The 26,808-nt window shown below is 43.0% G+C and overlaps 2 protein-coding genes across 6 annotated transcripts in view; one reads left to right on the top strand and one right to left on the bottom strand.

Annotated features, from left to right (window-relative positions):
* Nucleotides 1-26,808, top strand: part of LARS2 (leucyl-tRNA synthetase 2, mitochondrial) — a 106,001-nt gene that overhangs the window by 11,557 nt on the left and 67,636 nt on the right. For 4 of the 5 annotated variants that reach the window (XM_066992003.1, XM_066992000.1, XM_066991999.1 and 1 more), the window contains exons 4-6: nucleotides 2,573-2,664; nucleotides 15,528-15,588; nucleotides 22,854-22,943. In XM_066992003.1, the coding sequence (XP_066848104.1) occupies nucleotides 2,573-2,664; nucleotides 15,528-15,588; nucleotides 22,854-22,943 (243 nt within the window). The remainder of the gene's footprint in view (nucleotides 1-2,572; nucleotides 2,665-15,527; nucleotides 15,589-22,853; nucleotides 22,944-26,808) is intronic. The other variant, XM_066992001.1, reaches the window with a different exon arrangement.
* Nucleotides 8,005-10,269, bottom strand: LOC125185076 (E3 ubiquitin-protein ligase Topors-like). Its single transcript, XM_066992004.1, has 2 exons — nucleotides 10,131-10,269; nucleotides 8,005-9,911 (listed from the first exon to the last, which is right to left on the bottom strand). Exon 2 carries the CDS (start codon nucleotides 9,743-9,745, stop codon nucleotides 9,233-9,235), a length of 513 nt encoding a protein of 170 aa, XP_066848105.1. The 5' UTR covers nucleotides 9,746-9,911; nucleotides 10,131-10,269; the 3' UTR covers nucleotides 8,005-9,232.

The following is a 26,808-nucleotide window of genomic DNA, read 5'->3' as shown; positions in this document are numbered from 1 at the left end:
CCATCTCTCTTGGGATTTTTGGTGTTTGTCAGAACTATATTGTTAATCTCAGCCTTCTGTTTTATGTTGGCTAAGTAGATTTAAGATGTAATGCCAAGTGCTGCGAGGAGACCGTGGCATTTTAACTGTAGATACATAACACGCTTTCCAGCCAGAAGAAGCTGACCTATTGTTTAGACAATTGCATTTCACAGACCTTTCAAATCCATTCACGATAGAGAAGTAGAAGAGACAATGAACTTGAAATCATTTTCTAAACCACTGTGCATGTTACATTCATCTCTATAGCAACTACATAAATAGATCTAGCCTGGAGATTAATTTGAGGATATTTTTAATGTCTCTTTAAATTCAGGTTTTTTTACTGCAACTTGAAGTACTGTATTTCTTCAGTCCTTCAACTTGAGGAGTGCTATTGGTTGTTAAATTGAACTGTCTTTTGAATGTGATAAGTGAATACACTGTGCGATATTTTTAATATATATGCTAGAATTTGGAAGATCTGTGTGAGCAGATAACTCCTGCTAGCACTGATGGTACAGTGTTAAAATGTCTGCACATTAGCTGTCTGGAGCATCAGTCAGCCCTTTTGGGGAGTCTGTAGCTAGAAGTGAAGCTATTCTTCCCACATCCTTATGCTCATGAGCATGAGAAATGAGATTGTGCCTTGCTTCTGGCTACCCATTTATACTCCGGAGATCTTCAGAAGTCAAATTTTACAAAAATTTGCCAAGAGTAATCTTTTTAATCTCACTTAATGTGCATCAGCTTGTAGTAAAAAGACATTTCTAGGGATGCAACCGTTTGCCTAAAGAAACAGGGTTTAAATAAGAGAAAATGTGTTCTACATAGGAAAAAAACACCTGGTTTATGTAATCATTTCTGTTCTTAGCAAGGTGGTGAGCACTAATAATGGTCAAAAAGAGCTGAGCTGCAGAAACTAATGTTTCACTTCGTCCTTACAAAATTCTGTAGAGATTTGTAGTTTCTGTAACGTTTGCTCTTTTTTTTTTTTTCCTCTGTTATACCAATGGTTTTGATTATGGTGGGAGTAGGGAAAGGAGAAGGACTGGGAAGAGGCATGCATCGGTGGGACATGTCAAGTAGTTTAGCCTCAAAATGGGATTTTTCCATCAAATATTTGTAATGTGAGGAAGTGGGGAGTTTAAATCCAAGTCTTACATTTTCTGACACTGTGGTGTGAGGAATAATCTGTCTGATAATGGGGAAAATTTATAACATATAGCATTCCAATTTCTATTAGATTTATACGTCACAAATGTGGTATGCGTGCACACTCAGTGTACTAGCTTGAGAGACAGTTGATCACTGGTTAATACATTTGGTTTTGTTGCTGCATCATCAGCATAATCATATACAGAAAGTTTAGTTCAGTATTAAAAATTAGAATGCTTAGGAGTCACATCTGTTAAATCCTCTTGCTTTTACACTGAGATGATGCTGAAGGCACCTTTATAAACATGTCTATAAAATACTTTTTATGAAAGAATCCATTAAAGTCAGAAAATTGGAAGGTTGTGGCAAAGAATAATAAAAATAATTCAAACCAGAGACAGAAGTAGAACTTATGCTTCAGAGATAAACAGATATTTTTGCATGGAGTTAGCTTATGAGATTAGTAATATTGCTGGGCTTGGTTTCTCACTGCTTTTTTGTTTACATGCTGCTAAAGAATGAGTTCTTTATATAAATACATATTTTAAGGGATATTGTTAAGCTTGTGTAACTTTAATCATAATTGGTTGAATTTATAGCACATTTGTAGGTGTAATAAATGGGATTGGTTTTATCAGGTACCTAATATGTAAGCATGTTTAATGACAGCATATTAAGTATTTGCCATTCTTAGTCTGGTTATTAAATTTTTTTTTGTATTTTTGCAGTGTTGATGGTTATTTGTCTAAATAATTTGCATGTTAATATGAAAGATACATATTCCAACAAAAATTGTGTTTTACTTTGTAATAAACATTTTTTCACCTTTATTTGAGGTCCTCAAATACATTGTCTCAGTCTGCAAGTCGTATTTACAAAATACTTTTAAAGAAAAATTTGACTAAAACATCTTTTTCTCTTGTATTTATCTGTCCAATCAAAGATTATCGTAGGGTATATTTCTTTTTTTCTCTTCAGAAAAAAAGGAAAAAATTAGTAGTTACACATCAGGTACAGTTATAAAACCCTTGGTTCAAATAGTTTTGCTTGCTTTCTTCTTCCTCTGTATGATGAATTTTGATTCTGCTTAGCAGTAGCATCAACAGCCAATTTTAACCACCACAAAGGACTGATTTTTGTCATTGCTAACCTAGCATTTAGTCAAGAGAATTTATTACGTAACACTTCAAGCTCCCTCTAACATCAAATTGTAGATGGCAAGTATGTGATTCATTTTTGAAACAGACCTAGCCCTTGTGGGCATGCTTTGAAGAGGTTCGATTAAGACAAAGCAAATGCTGAAATGCAAACCACTGCTTGTTATTTTGATGCTTGTGTATTGCTGATGTCATTCCAGAAAGTTACATAAGACTGTGTTTTCTGTTTTTGCTGACAGGTGATAAATCCAATGGGATGGGATGCATTTGGTTTACCAGCAGAAAATGCTGCAGTTGAGCATGGTCTTCACCCTGCAAGCTGGACACAAAGGTAATTTTTAATGAATATAAGTAGTGTGAATACCTCTCCTGTGGACCCCATAAACAAAGAAAACAGCACAAAAACAGCGTAGAAGAAATACAGTATAGAAAGAACAGGGGTTATTTGCTGATGTTGTGTGGAACTGTGCAGGTAGTTCAGTTTCATAAACTTAATCTATCAAGATAATTTTCAGGGCTTCCCTAAAAGTGATGTTTCCCAAACACCCTGTTGGGTGAGTAAGAAATAAATCAGAATTCTCTTAACGTGAGATAGATCTTAGTATAGAATACGCACTTGAGAATGAGCTACGTGGCTAGGTTTACTGGCAATTTTCAGAACCATGAGGAAAAGAAAGAAGAACATTCTTCGTTTGAGGCTGGGTGTTTGAAAGTGATAAACAGCCATTCTTGCTGAGGATTTTGGTGAAAAGTTAGGGCTTTAGGCCTCAGAATTGGGTTTTGTGTTCATCTAACATGGTTTATAATGAGTAGGAAGTTATGTAAGTAAACATTAATTTCTACACATGACTCAGAAACCAGTCTTCTAATAGATCTTCTGTTTTGGGAACAATAATCTAACTGTGGTATCTTTTTGGACCTTGTTGTGGGTTAACCCAACAGGCAGCTAAACACTACACAGCTGTTTCCTCACTCCTCCACTACAGAGGGATGGTGAGAAAAGTGAAAGCAGAAGTTTAAGAACTTGTGGCTTGAGATACTCACAGTTTAATAAGAAAAAAAAATAAAAAGGAAAGAAAAAAAAAAGACACAAAAAAATGCACACAGCAAATGACGCACAATGCCACTGCACACCAGCTGGTGACTGATGCCCAGCCATACCCTGCGCAGTGTGCCCAAGTACCCTAAGGTACCCTTAGGCTGCACTTGCAGGAGGCCAGCAACGCCTTCCAAGGATGCTGCAGGTTGCCAGGCCCGGTTCCCAGCTGGCAGGCATTCTCTTCTGGCAGGCTTTTAGGAGACTTTTGCTGTCAGCCTTTGTCCCAGTCGGGCCAGGTCACCTCTGTGGCTGCTCCCATCCCCAACACTTTCCCATTCCCATGACGACTTCTCATCCCCCAAATGACTTCTCACCCCCAAGTCTCACTCGGGGACCCGCCACCCGCAGCCGCTCCCCATGAGGAGCGGACATCCCCAAACCAATTGGCGGCGTGGGCAGCGGAAGAGGGCTGCGTTCAGCACCCCCACCCCGCTGACCGATGCAGGAATAACTGCAGGCAGAGACTTTGCAGGGTAGAAAAGTCGTAATTTGTTCCTGGGGTAATTGTGGCAGCCACTCCCAGCCCGTCCCCAGGTGAAGCCCAGCTGCCTGCTCAGTTGTGGAGCCTGGCGTGGCGGCCCGCGTGGTCCCTGCCCCCAGCTGCTCTTGCTGGACCCTGTGCAGCCAGGATGTATCCCCAATGTTGTCGTCCTGAGGGGACCGTGGTAGTCTGCGCCCAGCCTGCCCCGTGTGCCAGGAGAAGCTTCTGACAAGTTCTCATTCCGTGGAGGGGCTGCGCTCCCTGTGCCTGGGCGAGGCGCTGCGGGAGCGGTAGCCTGAGGGGCTCCTCTGCCGCTGCTGCTGCTGCTGCTGCCGCCGCTCCAGCCGCGCGTCGCGTTGTAATCTTCTGCGGGGTCGTCGGGCCAGGCGCACAATTCCAACGATGGGCCCGCGGCATAGCGGGCAGGTCTCTCCTGAGACAGCCAAGAGGTGCCGATGCTCCTGATTTTCTCTAAACAACCCTAGGCTTCTCAGTCACGTTCCCACTGTCTCTGGCCAATTTCCACCTTCCCAGGTGATAAGTTGTTCCTCAGTTTCTTGTTGTGTCCTCATCAATGGTGGAACGCAAAAAGCAATGCAACTTTCCAAGACTCCTTTGGGAGAATTAGAAAGCAGGTATTCTTTATTAACAGCGCTGGGTATGTGGGGGATAATTCCACCCAACACGTACACCTAAGCAAGACAAGGAGTACTTATTCATGGTACGGTGATATCCGTATTCATGCCGTTTGCCGGAAAAGGCAGGATTTATGCTAATGGTTTCTCAGACCTAATTATCATATTGCCCCTCCTACTATCGCAGGCACAGTAACCTCTGGTGGTCGCACTTTGGGGGCTTTCTGAGAAGGGCTCATAGTTTTTTTCGTCTTTTGCTTCGTTCCATTTTGCACATGCTCAGTCATTGTTTAACTGCTTCAGCACTTTTGACCTTTTATTAGCTCAGCTAACTTAATCGTTTTAAGTTCTACTTTGGGCACCGTGTTCCTTCTTCAGCCTGGATTTTGTGGATAGAGCTGAATCTTCTTATCACGCGAGGCCGATACAACAACTGAGCAATATAAAACTTTGTGGCTGCTCCCATCCCCAACACTTTCCCATTCCCATGACGACTTCTCATCCCCCAAATGACTTCTCAGCCCCAAGTCTCACTCGGGGACCCGCAACCCGCAGCCGCTCCCCATCAGGAGCAGACATCCCCAAACCAATTTGTGGCACGGGCAGCGGGACAGGGCTGCGTTCAGCCCCAGCCGCTGACCGATGGAGGAATAAGTGCAGGCAGAGGCTTTGCAGGGTGGAAAAGTCGTAATTTATTCTTGGGGTAATTGTGGCTGCCACCCCCAGCCCGTCCCCAGGTGAGGCGCGGCCGCCTGCTCAGTTGCGGGGCCTGGCCTGCCGGCCCGCGTGGTCGCCAGACCCCGGCTCCTCCTGCTGGACCCGACGTAGCCACTCTATGTCCTCCGGGTTGTCGTACCACAGGGGCAGTGGCAGTCTGTGCCTGTCCTGCCCCAAGCGCCAGGAGCGGCTGCGGACAAGCTGTCGTGGTTCAAAGGGGCTGCGCTCCCTGCGCCTGGGCGAGGCACTGCGGGAGCGGTAGCCTGAGGGGCTCCTCTGCCGCTGCTGCTGCTGCTGCTGCCGCCGCTCCAGCCGCGCGTCGCGTTGCAATCTTCTGCGGGGTCGTCGGGCCAGGCGCACAACTCCAACGATGGGCCCGCGGCACAGCGGGCAGGTGTTTCTTTCTGCAGCCCAGGCCTGGATGCAATCCAGGCAGAAGGAGTGCCTGCAGGGGTCCACGCAAGCTGCGTTGGACAGCTGGTCCAAGCAGATGGGGCATGTCTCGTCCTCGGGGGCCTCCTCTGGCTGCTCCTGCTGCTGTGGCCGGCTCATGGTGCCTGCCGCCGCTGCGACGTGGAGCTGGTCGTCCTCTGGGGGAGGCTGCCTTGGTGGCAGGCGCTTAGCAGCAGCCTGGGGTCTTCAGCACCTCCCTTGCCTCGCGGGTCGCCGGCAGGACCTCAACGCCTCACGTGTCACCAGCGTGCCACCAGGAGGACTACTGCAGATAGAACCAGGAAGAAAATATTCTAGCAGCAAACAGACATTAGCTTTCTAGGTTCAACCAAGTTGTCTAGAGTACTGTAGCTGTCAACATTCCGTGTATGGATTGCAAACATTGCTATTAGGATGGCAAATATGCTTATGATCGGTTATACTTGGCAAGACTGCGCTTAGGACAGATGAGGTACATAGATGTCTATAGATTTGAGACCCTTATCGAAGGCCCTCGATGGCTCGCGTGCAACAAGAATGGCTTCGCGTGTGCCTCTTGCAACACCTCCGCCTCTCTCTCTCCTTCCAGCCGTGGGACCTCGAGCTCTCGACCACCACCAGCCGGACTGGCCGCAGGCGCGCCGCTCAGGGCACTTATAGCCAGCCACCTTTTGTGAGGTCATAGGGTGACATCAGAAGGGTCTCGGGGTGTCCCTGATGGCAGCACTGACAGAGGTCACCTGACCGTTGTGAGACAATGCTGACGTGAGATGGCTGCTCCACGCTGACAGGAGCCACGTCTGCCAGGCTGGGGTCCAGGCCAGGAGGTCGGCCTGGGAACTGCCCCTGGGAGCCAGGGATGTCCTTGACGTGCAGCTGGACACCTGAGCATTGGAGGCATCCTGAAGAGACCATGGAAACGACGAGTATAAAACACAAAATGTGTAACTGTGACCCGAAGGGATTGCTGAAAATTCTCAGTTGTTGTATCAGCCTCACGCGATAAGAAGACTCAGCTGTATGCATAAAATCCAGGCTGAAGAAGGAACACGGTGCCCAAAGTAGAACTTAAAACAATTAAGTTAGCTGAGCTTATAAAAGATCAAAAGTGCTGAAGCAGTTAAACAATGACTGAGCATGTGCAAAACGGAACGAAGTACAAGATGAAAAAAACTATGAGCCCTTTTCAGAAAGCCCCCAAAGTGCGACCACCAGAGGTTACTGCGCCTGCGATAGTAGGAGGGGCAATATGATAATTAGGTCTGAGAAACCATTAGCATAAATCCTGCCCTTTCTTGCAAACGGCGTGAATACGGATATCACCGTACCATGAATAAAGTACTCCTTGTCTTGCTTAGGTGTACGTGTTGGGTGGAATTATCCCCCACATACCCAGCGCTGTTAATAAAGAATACCTGCTTTCTAATTCTCCCAAAGGAGTCTTGGAAAGTTGCATTGCTTTTTGCGTTCCACCATTGATGAGGACACAAGAAGAAACCGAGGAACAACTTATCACCTGGGAAGGTGGAAATTGGCCAGAGACAGTGGGAACGTGACTGAGAAGCCTAGGGTTGTTTAGAGAAAATCAGGAGCATCGGCACCTCTTGGCTGTCTCAGGAGGACGATAGAAATGAGCAGCGCCTCATTGGTTACGTGAAGTGGTGGCATCCTACGCCATCTTCTGTGTCAGTGGTGTAAAAGGGGCCTGTCTTTTACCCAGAAGGAAGCTCAGAGAAGGGCTGGGGATGGAAGGGACCTCTGGAGGTCATCTGCTCCAGCCCCCCTGCTGAAGCAGGGCCACGTAGAGCCGTACGGCCGCTGGGCACCGCTGACAAGAGCCTGGCTCCGTCTTCTTTGCATCCTCCCTTTGGGGATGCCTAGACATTGCTAGGATCCCCCCGAGCCTTCTCTCCTCCAGGATGAATGCACAGTGATGCACAATACAATTCTCACTGCCCACTGAGTGATGATGCCCAGACAGACCCCGCGCGGTGGCAGCCACACTCCGGCCAACCCGCTCAGTCCCAGTCTTCAGCACGACCCCATGCGGTATGGGACATGGCTCTGGCCCGTTTGGGCCAGCTGTCCTGGCTGCGTCCCCTCCCAGCTCGTGGTGCACCCGCAGCCTCCTGGCTCCAGGGCGCTATGGGCAGCTGGAACGTCCTTGACTCTGTGTAAGCAGTGCTCTGCAACAACTGAAAGATCGGCGTGTTATCAGCATCACTGTCATCCGAAATCCAGAACCCAGCTCCATACCAGCTACTGGGAAGACAAGGAACTCTATCCCAGCTGAAACCAGGACAGCCTCGTGCACTTCCCGGCAGCTCCTCAAAAGCATCCCTGAGCGCGCATTTTACGGAATCCCGCTTCTGACAACAACGAAGTTCATGCCGTGACCTTCCGGAGGGTTGACCCCTTCAGGGATGCCCCCGCCCTGCAGGCGTAGAGAGATGGCAAGTGGGAGTTGGTAGGATGCTGCAATACACAAGGACGCGGAGGCCTTCTTTGCTGAAAAGTTCTCTTTACTACACATGGCCACAGACCACCACTAGGCAATGTTCTGTGATTCAAGGCAAGCATGGGGAGAGGTATGAGGCTAATTAAGAAAAGCCATCTCGCAAGAGACCGAACCCAGGAGTGGGCCCCAAGGAATCAAGAACAAAGTGTCACTGCAAAGACGTGAGACTCCCGTCAAAGAGTTGGGAGTCAGCCGGGCATCCCCAGCAAAGGTTCAATGGATTGAGGATGTCATGTAGGCAAGAACAATTTGTGCAGCACAGGAAGTTCTGAGGGAGAGAGGCGCTCCATTTTGGGTCAAAAAGGAGTCCTTTTTCTATCAAGAGAGACAGAAGAGGGCAGAGGACACCACCTCCTCAGAGCAGCCAAAAGCCGCTGCTAATTTCTGTGTTTCACCTGAGACAAGCGATAGACACCGATGCTTCCTAGTCTCTGAGAAGGACACCTTTCCCAGAGCCGTTCCTCCTTCTCAGACAGTCCGTTGCTCTTGTAGTTCCTTGCTTTTGCCCTTGGTGGTGATGTCTTCAGGAAGTCTCTGGTTCTTAGGTACCCTTAGGCTGCACTTGCAGGAGGCCAGCAGCGCCTTCCAAGGATGCTGCAGGTTGCCAGGCCCGGTTCCCAGCTGGCAGGCATTCTCTTCTGGCAGGCTTTTAGGAGGCTTTTGCTGTCAGCCTTTTTCCAAGTTGGGCCAGGTCACCCCTGTGGCTGCTCCCATCCCCAACACTTTCCCATTCCCATGACGACTTCTCATCCCCCAAATGACTTCTCAGCCCCAAGTCTCACTCGGGGACCCGCCACCCGCAGCCGCTCCCCATGAGGAGCGGACATCCCCAAACCAATCTGTGGCGCAGGTGGAGGACTGCGTTCAGTCCGTCCCCCCCCGCCCCTCCCCCCCTTCTGACCGATGCAGGAATAAGTGAAGGCAGAGGCTTTGCAGGGTGGAAAAGTGGTAATTTATTCTTGGGGTAATTGTGGCTGCCACCCCCAGCCCGTCCCCAGGTGAGGCGCGGCCGCCTGCTCAGTTGCGGGGCCTGGCCTGCCGGCCCGCGTGGTCGCCAGACCCTGGCTCCTCCTGCTCGACCCGACGTAGCCAGTCTGTGTCCTCCGGGTTGTCGTACCACAGGGGCAGTGGCAGTCTGTGCCTGTCCTGCCCCAAGCGCCAGGAGCGGCTGCGGACAAGCTGTCGTGGTTCAAAGGGGCTGCGCTCCCTGCGCCTGGGCGAGGCGCTGCGGGAGCGGTAGCCTGAGGGGCTCCTCTGCCGCTGCTGCTGCTGCTGCTGCCGCCGCTCCAGCTGCGCATCGCGTTGGAGTCTTCTTCGGGGTCGTCGGGCCAGGCGCACAACTCCAACGATGGGCCCGCGGCACAGCGGGCAGGTGTTTCTTTCTGCGGCCCAGGCCTGGATGCAATCCAGGCAGAAGGAGTGCCTGCAGGGGTCCACGCAAGCTGCGTTGGACAGCTGGTCCAAGCAGATGGGGCATGTCTCGTCCTCGGGGGCCTCCTCTGGCTGCTCCTGCTGCTGTGGCCGGCTCATGGTGCCTGCGGTCGCCGCGACGTGGAGCTGGTCGTCCTCTGGGGGAGGCTGCCCTGGTGGCAGGCGCTTATCAGCCGCCTGGGGTCTTCAGCACCTCCCTTGCCTCGCGGGTCGCCGGCAGGACCTCAACGCCTCACGTGTCACCAGCGTGCCACCAGGAGGACTACTGCAGACAGAACCAGGAAGAAAATATTCTAGCAGCAAACAGACGTTAGCTTTCTAGGTTCAACCAAGTTGTCTAGAGTACTGTAGCTGTCAACATTCTGTGTATGGATTGCAAACATTGCTATTAGGATGGCAAATATGCTTATGATCGGTTATACTTGGCAAGACTGCGCTTAGGACAGATGAGGTACATAGATGTCTATACATTTGAGACCCTTACCGAAGGCCCTCGATGGCTCGCGTGCAACAAGAATGGCTTCGCGTGTGCCTCTTGCAACACCTCCGCCTCTCTCTCTCCTTCCAGCCGTGGGACCTCGAGCTCTCGACCACCACCAGCCGGACTGGCCGCAGGCGCGCCGCTCTGGGCACTTATAGGCAGCCACCTTTTGTGAGGTCATAGGGTGACATCAGAAGGGTCTCGGGGTGTCCCTGATGGCAGCACTGACTTGACGGGAGTCTCAGGTATTTGAAGTGACACTTTATTCTTGATACCTTAGGGCCCACTCCTTGGCCCACTCCTGGGTTCGGTCTCTTCCGAGATGGCTTTTCTTAATTAGCCTGATACCGCTCTCCATGCTTGGCTCCTGTCAGCGTGGAGCAGCCATCTCACGTCAGCATTGTCTCACAACGGTCAGGTGACCTCTGTCAGTGCTGCCATCAGGGACACCCCGAGACCCTTCTGATGTCACCCTATGACCTCACAAAAGGTGGCTGGCTATAAGTGCCCTGAGCGGCGCGCCTGCGGCCAGTCCGGCTGGTGGTGGTCGAGAGCTCGAGGTCCCACGGCTGGAAGGAGAGAGAGGCGGAGGTGTTGCAAGAGGCACACGCGAAGCCATTCTTGTTGCACGCGAGCCATCGAGGGCCTTCGGTAAGGGTCTCAAACCTATAGACATCTATGTACCTCATCTGTCCTAAGCACTGTCTTGCCAAGTATAACCGATCATAAGCATATTTGCCATCCTAATAGCAATGTTTGCAATCCATACACGGAATGTTGACAGCTACAGTACTCTAGACAACTTGGTTGAACCTAGAAAGCTAACGTCTGTTTGCTGCTAGAATATTTTCTTCCTGGTTCTATCTGCAGTAGTCCTCCTGGTGGCACGCTGGTGACACGTGAGGCGTTGAGGTCCTGCCGGCGACCCGCGAGGCAAGGGAGGTGCTGAAGACCCCAGGCTGCTGATAAGCGCCTGCCACCAGGGCAGCCTCCCCCAGAGGACGACCAGCTCCACGTCGCGGCGACCGCAGGCACCATGAGCCGGCCACAGCAGCAGGAGCAGCCAGAGGAGGCCCCCGAGGACGAGACATGCCCCATCTGCTTGGACCAGCTGTCCAACGCAGCTTGCGTGGACCCCTGCAGGCACTCCTTCTGCCTGGATTGCATCCAGGCCTGGGCCGCAGAAAGAAACACCTGCCCGCTGTGCCGCGGGCCCATCGTTGGAGTTGTGCGCCTGGCCCGACGACCCCGAAGAAGACTCCAACGCGACGCGCAGCTGGAGCGGCGGCAGCAGCAGCAGCAGCAGCGGCAGAGGAGCCCCTCAGGCTACCGCTCCCGCAGCGCCTCGCCCAGGCGCAGGGAGCGCAGCCCCTTTGAACCACGACAGCTTGTCCGCAGCCGTTCCTGGCGCTTGGGGCAGGACAGGCACAGACTGCCACTGCCCCTGTGGTACGACAACCCGGAGGACACAGACTGGCTACGTCGGGTCGAGCAGGAGGAGCCGGGGTCTGGCGACCACGCGGGCCGGCAGGCCAGGCCCCGCAACTGAGCAGGCGGCCACGCCTCACCTGGGGACGGGCTGGGGGTGGCAGCCACAATTACCCCAAGAATAAATTACCACTTTTCCACCCTGCAAAGCCTCTGCCTGCACTTATTCCTGCATCGGTCAGCGGCTGGGGCTGAACGCAGCCCTGTCCCGCTGCCCGTGCCACAAATTGGTTTGGGGATGTCTGCTCCTGATGGGGAGCGGCTGCGGGTTGCGGGTCCCCGAGTGAGACTTGGGGCTGAGAAGTCATTTGGGGGATGAGAAGTCGTCATGGGAATGGGAAAGTGTTGGGGATGGGAGCAGCCACAAAGTTTTATATTGCTCAGTTGTTGTATCGGCCTCGCGTGATAAGAAGATTCAGCTCTATCCACAAAATCCAGGCTGAAGAAGGAACACGGTGCCCAAAGTAGAACTTAAAACAATTAAGTTAGCTGAGCTAATAAAAGGTCAAAAGTGCTGAAGCAGTTAAACAATGACTGAGCATGTGCAAAATGGAACGAAGCACAAGACGAAAAAAACTATGAGCCCTTCTCAGAAAGCCCCCAAAGTGCGACCACCAGAGGTTACTGTGCCTGCGATAGTAGGAGGGGCAATATGATAATTAGGTCTGAGAAACCATTAGCATAAATCCTGCCCTTTCCGGCAAACGGCATCAATACGGATATCACCGTACCATGAATAAAGTACTCCTTGTCTTGCTTAGGTGTACGTGTTGGGTGGAATTATCCCCCACACACCCAGCGCTGTTAATAAAGAATACCTGCTTTCTAATTCTCCCAAAGGAGTCTTGGAAAGTTGCATTGCTTTTTGCGTTCCACCATTGATGAGGACACAAGAAGAAACTGAGGAACAACTTATCACCTGGGAAGGTGGAAATTGGCCAGAGACAGTGGGAACGTGACTGAGAAGCCTAGGGTTGTTTAGAGAAAATCAGGAGCATCGGCACCTCTTGGCTGTCTCAGGAGGACGATAGAAATGAGCAGCGCCTCATTGGTTACGTGAAGTGGTGGCATCCTACGCCATCTTCTGTGTCAGTGGTGTAAAAGGGGCCTGTCTTTTACCCAGAAGGAAGCTCAGAGAAGGGCTGGGGATGGAAGGGACCTCTGGAGGTCATCTGCTCCAACCCCCCTGCTGAAGCAGGGCCACGTAGAGCCGTACGGCCGCTGGGCACCGCTGACAAGAGCCTGGCTCCATCTTCTTTGCATCCTCCCTTTGGGGATGCCTAGACATTGCTATGATCCCCCCGAGCCTTCTCTCCTCCAGGATGAATGCACAGCGATGCACAATGCAATTGCTCACTGCCCACCGAGTGATGATGCCCAGACAGACCCCGCGCGGTGGCAGCCACACTCCGGCCAACCCGCTCAGTCCCAGTCTTCGGCACGACCCCATGCGGTATGGGACATGGCTCTGGCCCGTTTGGGCCAGCTGTCCTGGCTGCGTCCCCTCCCAGCTCGTGGTGCACCCGCAGCCTCCTGGCTCCAGGGCGCTATGGGCAGCTGGAACGTCCTTGACTCTGTGTAAGCAGTGCTCTGCAACAACTGAAAGATCGGCGTGTTATCAGCATCACTGTCATCCGAAATCCAGAACCCAGCTCCATACCAGCTACTGCGAACAAAATTTGCCCAGTTGTAACTAGGACTGATCGTTATCGATTTCCTTTTGTGCTAATGCTATTTCTTCTAAGTTTTTCCATGTTTCTGGTCCCATGTTAAGATCATTTGGTAGTTTTCCTGGTAAAATATGATGGCAACTTATTTCACTTAGTGAGAATACACTGTGTACATAGTCTGTGTTATTTATGGTTTCTTTGGTGTTTTTTTTTTTTTCATTTCCTTCTTGCTTGATTTTTGATGAGTATATGCATGAGATCCAGTTACCATTAAAGGAAAATAAATAAATAAATAAATAAAGCTCTCCAAACACCTTTTATTTTTGAGAGAGCCAAGGCTGCACAGCATCTTGTGGGCCATCAGTTATTACATACGTGAGGGCAGTTAAGTAGAGTTTAAAAACTTCTGGGTATGTGATAACATTGCCTGGACTCTCAGCATAAAAATGTGCTAGCCGTTTCTTTCTTTGGATAAATATGCTGCTTTTGTTACAGGAGATTATTTTCTGTTTAAAGAGTATGGTCAGTAAACTGATGTCTTCCTTCAATAAATCTTCTGCAGCCAAGCTGTAAAATCTACGTATCTGTTATATCCAAATGCCTCATTTTTAACTATTGTCGTGACAGAACCTTCACCAGATAACCGTGATCCATTACCATGACCCATATATACATGACAAATGAGGCACAAAGAAGTAAAGTTTGTGGTTTTGAGTCAAATAAGCTGCTGTCTGTACTTGCTGACTACAAAATAGTCGGTGTTTTCCACTTTTCACTGCGATGTGGTCCCTCCTCACCTATTGTACTAGCTTTGACACTCATGACATCTTGTTGAACGTGCTCAGCATGCTAACTCAGAAGAAAGCCGTTCTGCCAGATGAGTGAGTTGAATTGGCTGAACAGAAAAGTAGTGAGCATGGGGGGCAGAGACTGTGCAATGGTAAAGTGCCATATCAGCTCAGCCTGCCTCATCTAGGCTGTATGTCAGGGTCCTGTCAAAAAGTCTGTGGCAGAGCACAGCGTGTGCGGATGTTCTTCTGCTACTTTTTGTACTGTTAAATGTTTTTGTTTTCTTGTAAATGGTTGTGTATTGTTCCATACATTTAGAGCAGTTTAGTTTGTAGTTACATGTAGATATTTTGTACCAGAAGAACATTTTGCCTTTAAAATTTCCTTAGTACTGAAAAGAGTGATTGTCTAGTTACAAGAGTTAAAAAACAATATTATAACAACAAACTGAGACAAGTAAGCACATCATTATTCGGACTGATTATAATAACATCCTAACAAGGAAATTATTTATATATCCAATCTTTTTTTTTTTATTATTATGCTAAGGAAGTTAGTTGATTCATCATACTGGCAGATTAATTTCTGACCACTGAAGTAATTGCTGTCTGCAGTTTTCTCCACTCTCCCTGTCTTGAATGTTTGTGAAGCAGGGATGACTGAAGCGTATGTGGAGCTGTGATCGAGTGACATCTTTTAGTCGTTCATACAGCAGAGCCAGCCAGCCACCCCTGTAAAAACAGGCACACCATAAGCATTTCAGCTTACATGGTTCAAGAGTGAATGATCAAATTTCAGATCATCGTAAACTTCTGAAGAGGTGATTTGAAAATGAGCTCCAATTGACTATTACTCCCTGTATTCTCAAAGTTAGGAAAAACAACAGAGGTGGAGTTGCTTAAATGAAACATACAGAACCCTTGTTAGCAAAAATCAACGCAGTGGCAGAAGCATTGTGAAAATACCATAGAATTTTTATTTTATTTTATTTAAGTGGTACCATTTTGAATGGGAATTTAATGTAAGCAGTACTGCTGAAGGTGTGGTTTCTCCTAGTGGAATCTCTGGTTCTGTAAGAGGATTTCCTTGTTAACCTGTACTGATATTATGCTGGCAAGCCTTTTCTGGTTTAACTGGAGCTCTGCACTCTTAGAAATAGCGGAAAGAATGCATGTTTTATAGAGAGGAATCACTGGGTACATCTGAAAGCTGCATCTAAACATGTGCAGTCTACTTGTATACACAGACATTGAAATTGAAGCAGAATACACTAGGGATTTTTAAAATTACTATTTGAGTATTCTGACAGTTCATTGTGTTTGACTCTGAGTGATATAATAGTGTTTAGAGGTTAACTAATGCTTTTGATTTCTCAGAATTTTATAGGCGCCTGATGTTAAATGCAGTTGCATGATACAGATTTTTAAGTGAATATTCTTTTTTTTTTCCCCAGTAATATTCAACACATGAGGAAACAGTTTGATGCACTAGGTCTGTCTTTTACATGGGAAAGGGTAAGATTTTCTTTTTTAAAGGATGCTGTCTTGTTTTATTGTCTGATGGAATATTGAAGAACACAGAATTTTCCCATTTTATACCTGACAACATAGAAGTCTTTCAAAGTCACCAGTTTAGGTTGTTAAACTGTAAAATTATACTTTTAAAAAGTGGTAAATTGAGCTTTTCTGAAGCTTCTTATCAAGCTTCTTTCACTTCTGACTTATTGATAATCTCAAAGTTTGTGAGAATCTTTTTATTTTCTTTAAATAAATTTCAGTTTTGCACTTGGAATTTTCTCTCTGCTTTTTCAGTACTTTCAAACTAGCAATTTTCTGTGTTAGAATTTAGGTGATAGTCTAAACAGGTATTTATGAAACAGCGTAAGCATACTTTTGTGTTAAGGTATATATATATATTGAGGAGTGTTTTTTTCACTGTATATGTTTTTACAATATAGTCAAGGGTTTAAAACCAGAGATTTGAAATGTTGGTTTAGTTATGTTACACTAAATTTGAAGGAGAAGCCTGCATTTTCATAGTTGTTCCTCTGACCACTTTGGAAATGAGAAATTTGGTTTGACATACTAATGCTTGAGAATCAGATGTTCACCTTAAAAACCTTACCAACACAGTCAGACATAAGCTAATCTCATTTTCAAGATAAAAATGAAAGAAATTAATTTCTGAAGCAATTGTGGAGTTATTGCATTAACCGGTAAATCAACCTCAGTCCTTAACTTTATATTCTTAGCAATAATCGTTACTTATCACTTTAATATGATTCTGAATAGACTGATGGAGATGCTAATCTTGGATTTTTATAGCAGTATTGTAGGTCTGAAAAGGAAAAGGATTAATTTTCAGTCTAAGGCCTGCCATCTGTTGAAGGTGAAGTTGTATATTTGTGTGCCTTGCATCTAAAAAACGTACTTTGTCACTTCTTATATGTGGCAAGATTTTCAGTAAATTCCTTCTTTAGATTTTAGTTTTCTTGATAGTTGAAAAGTTGCTATGAAAATAAAAAGTTTGCTGTGGAAGATTCACTGCACACATTCTTGACAATTATTTTCTTATATTTAAAATGTTTGTATTTCACAGGTTTTCTGTGTGTATAGTACAGCAGTAGCACAAAACAGGGAAATTGTATGGTATGTGCAGTCAGTATTATGGAACACACAAGAATTGAATGTTCTAGAGTGCCTCTCAAGAAAATTGAGAAAATTTACCTGTGTATGTGGACTTTTGGTTAACCTGTATATTCTGAAGAAGAGAGATGAAGAACTGGCAGTACTGAAAAGCATGACAGAAGATATAAATATGCAGGGAAAAGGAATTGGTCATCCTTGTGCCTGTTCTTTAAGGCTTACCTTCACTTTTCTAGTAAACTGTATTTTAGTTAAAGAATTTTCAGAAGTATCTGAATATATTTGGAAAGGGCTTTGATACTGTATGACTAAGTTCATTTGAACAGTTGCGTAATTAAAATAATTTAGAAAGCTCCAGAGGCACACAGTCTGTGCTTTTGAAAGGTGAGTTTTTAAAACAGCTGAAATGTGTTCCTTGAAACACAATGAATTTTGGAGTTTTCACTCCTTAACTTATTAGTTAAGTTCTATTTTACCTAGAAAGCCTACCTTACTAACTGCAGTAGTAAAGAGTAAACAGACCCAAACAGTAACCATTAAAAATAGAGATATGTTTAATCAATGCAAAAAATGTATGTTACCTGAAATATATCTGTAAAACATTATTAAATTAAATACGCAGATATTTGAGCTAGATTAAAGAAGTACCTTTGGAAACTGAACGGCTAAGTTACAGCAGTGCATCTGCCAGGCTGTTAAAGCCTGCTTCTCTGCAAGGCTAATTGGGCTGAGCAGAGCATCTTACTGTCTCAGCTGTATTGCTTCTGGGCTAACTCAGGCATCTTTGCACAGCAATGCCCTGTGCTGTGCAGGTACTTATCTTAAAAGCAAACTCTTTGAGGTAAGGATTTTTTTTTATTGTTATTCTATACTTGTATGGCACTAGATCAGTGGCTTACAAAATAATGTGACATTGCAAACAAACCAAATAGTGTTAGTGACTCCTATGAAAAATGATAGGAAAACACCTTTTATATGGGTTAGTCTAATTAACAGAGAGTTGTAGAAAACAGGAGTCTGTTTTTAATTTAATCACATTGGTGTTGTTTCAGTGTGGTTAGAGCATTGTACCTAGCAAATACGTGCTGGAGGGAACCCATTCTCCTTTGGTCTCTGTTGTAGTGTGGGGTGAATTGCCTTTGCAAAGTGCTAGCCTTTTATATTAACTGCCAAAGAATCCTCTATGTCCACCCTAGATAATGTGGGGAAAACCTAAGTAAGTTTTAACCATTTTATGAACGTTAATAGAGCAAAAAAAAAAAGGGAGGATGGATAATGAAAAGCACATTTTTTTGAATACTTAGTGCATGGAGCTGTGCTGAGGAAGCTGACTGCTTATGAAGTTGTGTTGGTGTTCATGAAGGTCCTGTTCAGGAATGTGAAAACTAGTTTTAATTTTATTGTTTGGTAAAATTATTAGGAACAAGTCCCAGTGCACATGGATAATAGAAGTTTCTTTTTATGAATCCATTTTTCATTGTTTTCTGTCTTAAAAATACGTTTTCATTTTGATTTGTATACCGTAGCTGTAGGTGAAATTACTTAACCAGTAAAGCACAACAAACACGGCATTGTTAAAAGCTAATGAGATTATTTCAGAAAGCCAGGTTACAAAGATACTTGAAAATTATTCTGCTAAACAGAAAATGTAAGCAAACTGAAAATGTAATTAAATGCATAAAAAAGCTCTGTAAGTACTTTGTTTCGAGTAGGCTTGAATACTAATAGTGATCTTTTTTTTCCTGAAACATGCAGATATTTTCAGTGTGTCAAATAGTAAATGTTTGAAAACATTGTGATTCTGAGGAGATATTTGAAAAAAATGCTAAATAAGAGAGAGAGGATTTCTATGCTGAAACTGCAGATGTAGGATTAAAAAGGTTCAGTCTGAGGATGGAAAGAATGTCTTTGAGACACATTAAAAACACCTGTACAATAAAAAAAATATTTTTGTTTTGTTTTTAAGTTAGCAGTAATTTGGGATTTCCTGGTGATCAGGTTTCTCCAGAATACCATTCCAGGCAGCACAGCAAACTGCCTGTCACTTCTTCTAAACTTCTTTTTTAGGAGAATTATTATGTATAATTTTTGTAGATTCTCATCGTCAGCAATAAGGGATGGATAATTTCCCCTTCCTTTTGCTCAGGAGTGCCATCAGACTGAATGCATTTTCCCACTAATTCACCAGTTTACCACTGTATTATCGAACTAACTTCCTTCTAAAAGGTAGCTTATACTGCCAACAATTTTCAGTCTTCTGAATTCATGCACTCCAAATGACATTTTTGAATAAGATTAATGTTCCCTTTCTGCACTGAACATTAAAAAGATGAAATCTTTGGTAGATGCTCTTTGTTCAGACATTTTTCTGTTTTGTTTTGAAGTTGTCATTCTTGTGCAGTGCCCGGGCATGCATAAAACTGTAACAGTAGATAGAGCATTATATATTAAATTTTCTTCTTATCCACCTGTCACTGATAATCAGTCACCCTACCGATAATTGAATAAAAAAGGAAACCATTGATATAAGGCTACTTTTTTGCGGGAAAGATATTTGTGCTCTAAAACGTAAGCACAGCTTGATGTTTGCAGCTAACAATGCATGAAACCAAAGCCCTTCAAAATACAAATATTCAAATGAATTTAGAAATCTAGTTCAGGCTAGCTCTAAACCTCCGAAAATCAAATAATTATGCTTCCATGTTAGGTGATATATGCCCTTTAATAACAAAATAGATGAATAATAGTTTAAAGACTGTTTAATCTTCTGAGAAAGATCTTGAAAAAATAAGTTCAGACTTTTTCTCCTTACTGCCTTTTTAATAAGTATGAAGTATAACATGGCTGCCTTCAGTATAGCATAAGACAGCTAGAAATAAAATGATTAGTAATAAACTAGGAAATTACTTCTGTCTAGTTAGGTGTTATTCGTAGCACCTGGTGGATCTTACAGCAAATAAACACTTTTATACCACCTGTAAATACTGTTTATATTAAAAAAAAAATAGCAGTGGAAGTTGCTTGAAGATGCAACCATTTTCTTTAGAGAACAGTTGTAGCTAAGTTGTAAGAACTTAGCACATTTAGAACAAATAATGACTTATAAAACAAGGCATTTGGAAAGTTTTACTAATGACCAAAATCTCCCCTCCAGAACTGTTTTTGTTTATCCAGGATTCTTTGCTGTTGTTTTTCCTGTTTTTTAGGTAGGCAAAGATTTGTATCAGATTTTTCATGATTGCTCTTTTAACCTTAACACAAACCAGTTGCTTGCCATGTTTCACTACTGTCAAATCTAAATTGTAAGACAGGTATTTAATCTGTAAATGAGAGTTTAATTGGAAAAAAAAAAAAAAAAGCTTTTGTATGTGCCTGTTGGTACCAGCTTGTAACACTAACCCCTTCGTCATGCTGTTTGTTAGGGACAGATTGCTGTGCTGAGGTAAAAGAATTAAGCAAGGTAGTTTTTGGTGTGAAGGTAAAGAACTTTCTATGCCTTGGCAATGTCTGCTGTTTTTAAAAGCAGACCACTTTTAAAGGTGGTTTGTCTTAATTGTGGGTGTCCATGTAAAAGTAAGGAGAAGTAGCAGTAAACAGTGGTAGAGATCCATTGTGGTGACAGTAACAGATACATTTTTTTTTTGCTAGGAAACTGGTATGAACAAAAGCAAATGGAGGGAGAAAAGGGGGAGATACCATCACTCCTGTTTCATAGTACCTTTTCAAGTGCTGTGGTGATGGATTTCCACTAGATCTGTCACTCATCACTGAACAGTGCATGCAGTTGACAGCAGGGCAGCATATTTCATATTTGTAAGAAGGGTTCTATGTTTTAGTACATATTTTTAGGACGTGCTAATATCCTGTTTATACATATATTCACCGAACTGCTTTATGATACGGGATTGTGTATGTGTGCTGCTATGGTAGTGCTGAGATCACAAATGAGAAGCAGAAAGTTAGGTTTTTAGAAGGGTGGAAAGATCCTGTCATGCTATTTTGCAAACCCTTTTTATGAAACCCTTCTTATGTATTTCTGAATTAAGTCAGCTCTGTTAATGCATTGCAAATGTTTGCCATGCTCATGAAGCATAAATAGAAACTTTAACAGTCACCTTAATTTAAACGTGATGGCAACCAACTGGAAGCTTTTTACCAGACATAATTTATTTAATCAAAATCAGTAACTGGAATACGTGGAAAAATATTTTTCACTGTACATCTTAATGTGATAACTATAGGCAGAGAAAAAAACATATTTCTAGATTGTCAACAGGTTGCTAGCTTGTCGTCATCAGCAATCACATAAATTCTTGCTCATTTTGCTTGGTAGTGATGTCATTTCTCTTTCTTAACCATCATCTGTTCCATCAAACCTTCACAGTTATAAAGTTAAATAAATGATGAGCTTGAAAGATCTTTTTGTAGTTAAGTGACCAGACTGCAAATTTTCTTCGGTGATATATTTCTGCTGCATTTCTTTCTAAAAAGCACATCAATTTACAACTTGTGAGAGTGTGTACATGAGGTTGTGTTCCCAGGAATTAGTACCACACCCTGAGCATGCCTGTTTAGATTGAGAAATGCCCTCTCTTTTTGTTTCAGTTAACATACATCTGCCAGTCAGGACCAAAAGGGCAAATCTCACTCCATTTCACTGTTTTTATTTGACTTCTCACTTTGGTTCTCTGTTTATCTGTTGCTCACGTAACCTTATGCTGTACTAAAAGGGATGGTCTCTGTGCTTTTGTGTCTCTGATATTACAGTGATGCAACTCCATTGCCTGTAGTGGCATCATGCTGGCAGAACTGATGTCGTTGTTGTGGAGGCAATATATATATACATGTTTATGCATGTATACATGTGTGTGTGTGTGTATATATATATATAAAAAAGCAGATTTCTTAGTGCATTTCTTTTTCTTTCTTTTTTTTTTTTTTTCAGTACAGAGAACAGGCTTTAATCAAGCAACTGCTTTTCATGGCTAAGTCTTCACATGCTGTGCTGCAAACTTGCCGTTAAATGTCTCTGGTCTTGAAAGCCTCTTGTACTCACTTTTGAGGCATAGCTATTCAAAGGTCACATTAATTGTTCAAAGCAATGTTTCAGCTCTGGAATATAAAGCTGTAGAAGAAGCGTAAAATTTTTATACTAGGGTCCTTCAGGTGACATCAGCAATATCCTCTGCGGCTCAAGTGATGTGTGCTGCAGGAACTGCAGTGGGAAGCTTAGATGATAGGAAAGCCGGGGTGAAAGACATTGCAAAATTTGGAGCTATTTAAGGTACTTGATAAATGTATTCAGTTTACGAATAGTTATCAAAGGCTTACTGACAATCCTGTAACTCTGAAAGCAAGATATATTCTTGGTGGTTTAAGGTTCAGTGTGGGAGTCAGCTTCGACTTCAGTAAGCACAAGTGAGTCAGTTTGTAGAAATATTTCTTCTTTATACAAGTACAAGTTAAAAAGGAAAGCTGTTGACAGGGAAAATGTGATTTGTTTATTGTTACATATTTATGAGGTAATTAGAACTTAAGTACTGAATTAAACAGTTGTTTTCACTTTGGCCAAACTTTCAAATATGTGGGCGAAAGCGTATGTGTATCCATTGCGCCTGTAAAACACTGCAGTTGTGTGGAGAAAATTGAGAGTCAGTAATCACATCGTACTCTAGTCATCTTTACATAGCCATGTTTATTTGAAATGCAGTTTGTTTGTTTGAGAACAAATATTTTAAAACATGAAACTTTATAAGCAGCTGATAAGTTAGTTTTTTTTTTTTTAGTTTTTAGAGTTCACTAAAAACTTTTTACGTTGTCAAGTTTTAAAAAAATGCCTTCTATGATATTTTCACATGCTGTTGCCTCAACTCCCATTCCTCTTTTTTTTTTTTTTAATTTGTCTTTTATCTTTATTTACTTTTATTATTTCCCTCTTAACAATCCCTCACACTTGTGACTTCTTTCTTTACTTTCTGGCCCTTTTCTCCTAACTTCAGCCTGGAGCACTTTGCGACCTTGAGCTGGCTTGCTTTTTAAAACGGTCATTTATTTGCACCCTCCTTGTGAGATACCCTCCCACTTTTTCATCTTGAAGTTCAGAGTCAGATTTTTATTTCATTTCATTTCTACAGGAAATAACCACTTGTCTACCAGAGTACTACAAATGGACACAGTATCTCTTTCTTAAGCTTTTTGAAGCTGGGATAGTGTATCAAAAAGAGGTAGGTACAAACTTTAACCTATAATACCTTGCACTGCAATCACTCAAGTCACTTACGGCATAAGTAGCCCATTTCTGGATAATCCATTTACATTCATTAAGTGGCTAGATATTTATGATGCTCTGCTTGGTTTTAAATTACTGCAAAATATAATTAATTCTATATATAACTGAATTTTATATATAACTGATATGAATGGGTATTACAGCATGGCAAACTGGAAATGTTTGTTGTCGGTGACTGACATTGAAGTGCAGGATCGGAACATAGCTACTATTAGTTTATTTCATGGCTTTAGCATAGAATTTTCTAGGACTTAACTTCCCTCTTGTGAAGATGTAAAAGATAATGTGATCATGAAGAGTCTCTTCAGCAGCGAGATTATTTGACTGTATTATATTACTGTGATGCTGTCTCAGAACTTACAGAATTGGATAGGATAATTGGAGATTATATGCCTAACTATCCAGTTCCTGGACCCTGTTTGTGATCTGTAAAATATTACAGAAATATTAGATGCTGTAAGACTATCACAGCTCTTTTTCAGTTAGCAGTATATTAAGAAACTCTTGACTTTATAATATTTTGTAAAAAACATATGAGGCAATATGAAAAGGGAAAGGTTTGGTTAACTTCTTAAGCAGGAGGTGAAGCAAAGGTGTTAAATTAGCATTCCAAAAAAAACTCTCTACATACCCATGGCAACTCAGTTCCTAAGTACCTGAACAGCTGCACCTAAACAAAGCTGCAATTCAGTAAATGTTCCTAACTGAAAAGGGAAACAAAGATTTCCTAAATGTGCTTTGAAGTTTCAATTGTACTCTGTAGAAAACCAGAAAACCCCATAGGATGTAATTATGGATGTAACCTAATTATTCTCTGAACCCAGAGAAAAGAGGTTGATGGTGAAAGGTAGCATTTGGAAAGGCAGGGTGCTATTGAGCTACTTTTCCTGTTTCCATAGGCAAGATATATTCAGAGATCCTAAGTGACAGCCAGCAAAAAGATTGAATATTTCCTAACATGCTCTTTTTGGTTCTGTGGTTTTGTTTGTTTGTTTGTTTTGTTTTGTTGTTGTTGTTGTTCTGTAATTATTTTCCTTTTTTGTGATCAAAAATTTAACCCCTAACTTTTCCATAACAAACTTATATTTATCTGTAACTTTTTTTCTTTGAATAATTTGAGGTGAGTCTGAAAAGCACAAGGCTTGCAGCTTCTTTAGTAGGTATAGAAAACAAATTCTGCATGCAGACTACCATTTTTGTGGGATCTTAGGTGTGTTTGGGTACCAGTGATTGGATGTGGTATCTCTTAAAAGTCAGCAATCAGTTTAAGAACTTAAATCAGCATCTGTAAACCTGTAGGGAATGTAATCTCTAGTGAATATAAACCAGTTGGTTTTTGACAGGAAACAGATGGCAGTGATATACCCCATAACCCTGGGTCTCTTCAAGCTGTCACATATACTTAAAGCATACTTTTATCCCGTGTCTTCCGCATGCCTGCAACGTACATTAAGCGGTACTTTTACACTGCTTGAAGTCTTCTGTATTACAATTTCATTTTGGGTACAAGGAGATAATGCATAGCCTTACTGTGGAGATAAAAATGATTCATACAGACCATTAGTGTAGTTAACGCTGTTCCGGGAGTATGTGTTTCTGATGAGAAATTACGCTGGTAGGGAGACACGGGTTCAGTATGTCTGGGAGTGGGACTTGGTGGGAGTTAACCATGTCTGTCTGGATGCTGCAGCTTTGGCAGACAGCATGTCTTTATTCACCATTGCAAAATTATCTCTGTTCTTCCTGCAATAGAGATCTGTCAATAGACTCTAGAGATTATTGATCTGGCCAGATGTGGGTGTCTCATTTCATTTGAGATGAATTGCTGTCTAGACTCTAATGATTATTTTGATTAGATATCTGCAGACTGTAGAAACCAAACCTGGAGATAGATATTTACACTACAGACGTCTGAGGTTAGATGAGATTCATCCTCCCTTAAAAGCATGTGGCCATCGTTGGTGTAGGGAGCAGATCTAAATAACTGGTGTGGGATATACACTTTTACGCTGTGCTGTCTGTATAGGTGAAATTTAGTTGCTTTCTGAGGCTATAGTTTCAGAGGCTGTCATTTTCAAGAAGTTGCCTCTGTAAGGTACAAGTAGGATCTAAGGATTTAGTTTAATATCCGGGTTCTGGATATTAGTTAGAAGGCTGCAAGAGACGGAAGGAACAAAATGCAACTCTAAAAATTCACAGACGAGACCTTTCATCTATGGATTCCTTACATGTGTATTTGTTTTATGCTTTGCATCATCTATCTAGATAAATTTTCCTGCTATGAATCATGAGGATATGTTATGCTAAATAATTATACTTGTATAAATCAGTTCAATTACTTTCCAAAATTTTCATCATAAATTTGCCCCAGTATCCTCCAAACAGAAACAGTATTTTTTCTCAAATTTGATTCATAGCCAATTTAATACAAGCATATGTTAATACTGCCTCATGTCATACTGACATTTTATTACTTCTTAATATTACATGATTTATAGTTCTTTAGATGTTATTTTAACTTTGTCATAGTGTGATTATTTTTTTCAGAACTTTATAAATGAAAAGATCATTACTTTAAAGCCAACTTCATAATGTCTTGCATCATTACTGAAAAAGGTGTGTGTTCTGAAAGTGTAAAAATCAGGTCTGTAATAGTGGAATATACTGATCACTTTTAATTTTCCAGTGAGTGTTCGGAAGGCTGTTACAGAAACCAGTGTGGTGTTATTGGTAGGAAACAGATGGTAGGTAGCCAAACTATAAAATTCAAATGCCAATGACATACTGAATTCACAAAAGCTTCATTTGAAAATAATTTTGTTTTTAATCAGGAAATGACTTCAATCGATTTCATCATAATAAATTTTGTGTTAATCGATGTAGGTAATCAGACTGTGCATGCACACACAAAAATAACATACACTGGTAACAAAAACAACAACAGTATTTCAAAGGAAGGGGATCCATGCATCTGTCTTTTTTTCTGTTCTCACCGTAAGGTTTGGAAAATGACTGTGATATTTACTGTTTCCAAGAATTCATAGCATACTTAAAATTAAGCAATATCAGTTGTTTGGAAACTGGGACATTTCAGAAGGTTATCAATGATAAATGAAATGTAAAGTGAGTAATATGAGGACAGTGATTATTCTTAAAATGAGATAGTAAGTTCTCCCAATACCCAAAGAATGTATTTAAAATTTTCCAATAACATTTAATGTATTTCAATGCTGTGGAGCTGGAGCTGATGTTTGTTGTTCAAGCTGATTTAACTTTGATTTAGCTCAAATAATAAATAACACTCAATAAATATGATGCATTGTTCTTCTTCATTGCTTGTTTCTGTTCATTTTTTCAAGTTAGTGTCTATCATGGATGCCACTTCTGGAATGACTGTTGCACTGCTTTTAGGATTCTTTTGTGGTCTTACATCCTTTCTGATAAATGGTCAACTAAATTTTTCAATACTGCGTAGGGGTAGGTTGTGCTTTTTCTCCCTCCCCACCATGTTGTCTGGTATTTCAGTTAGCCCTCAAAAATACAGTGCTTGTAGAGTTAAACACCAACATTTATTTCACTTTTAATTTTCTTTTATGTATTTGTGTTGATAACTGGTAGGAAAGATGATTCCAACAGTAATTCGCGCAGTTGACAAGATATATGCAGAAAATGACAAGTCTTTCACTTTAATATAACGCTTTTATGTGACTCTGTCTTCTCAAGTTGTATATCCTCAGTCATCCATCCCCTTCAGTCTTACTCTCAACACTTTTGGATTATTGCTGGACAACTTCTAAGCA

Source organism: Anser cygnoides, chromosome 2, assembly GCF_040182565.1.
Source record: "Anser cygnoides isolate HZ-2024a breed goose chromosome 2, Taihu_goose_T2T_genome, whole genome shotgun sequence".
NCBI classification, from domain to species: domain Eukaryota; kingdom Metazoa; phylum Chordata; class Aves; order Anseriformes; family Anatidae; genus Anser; species Anser cygnoides.
This window is presented reverse-complemented; position numbering and strand designations above follow the sequence as displayed.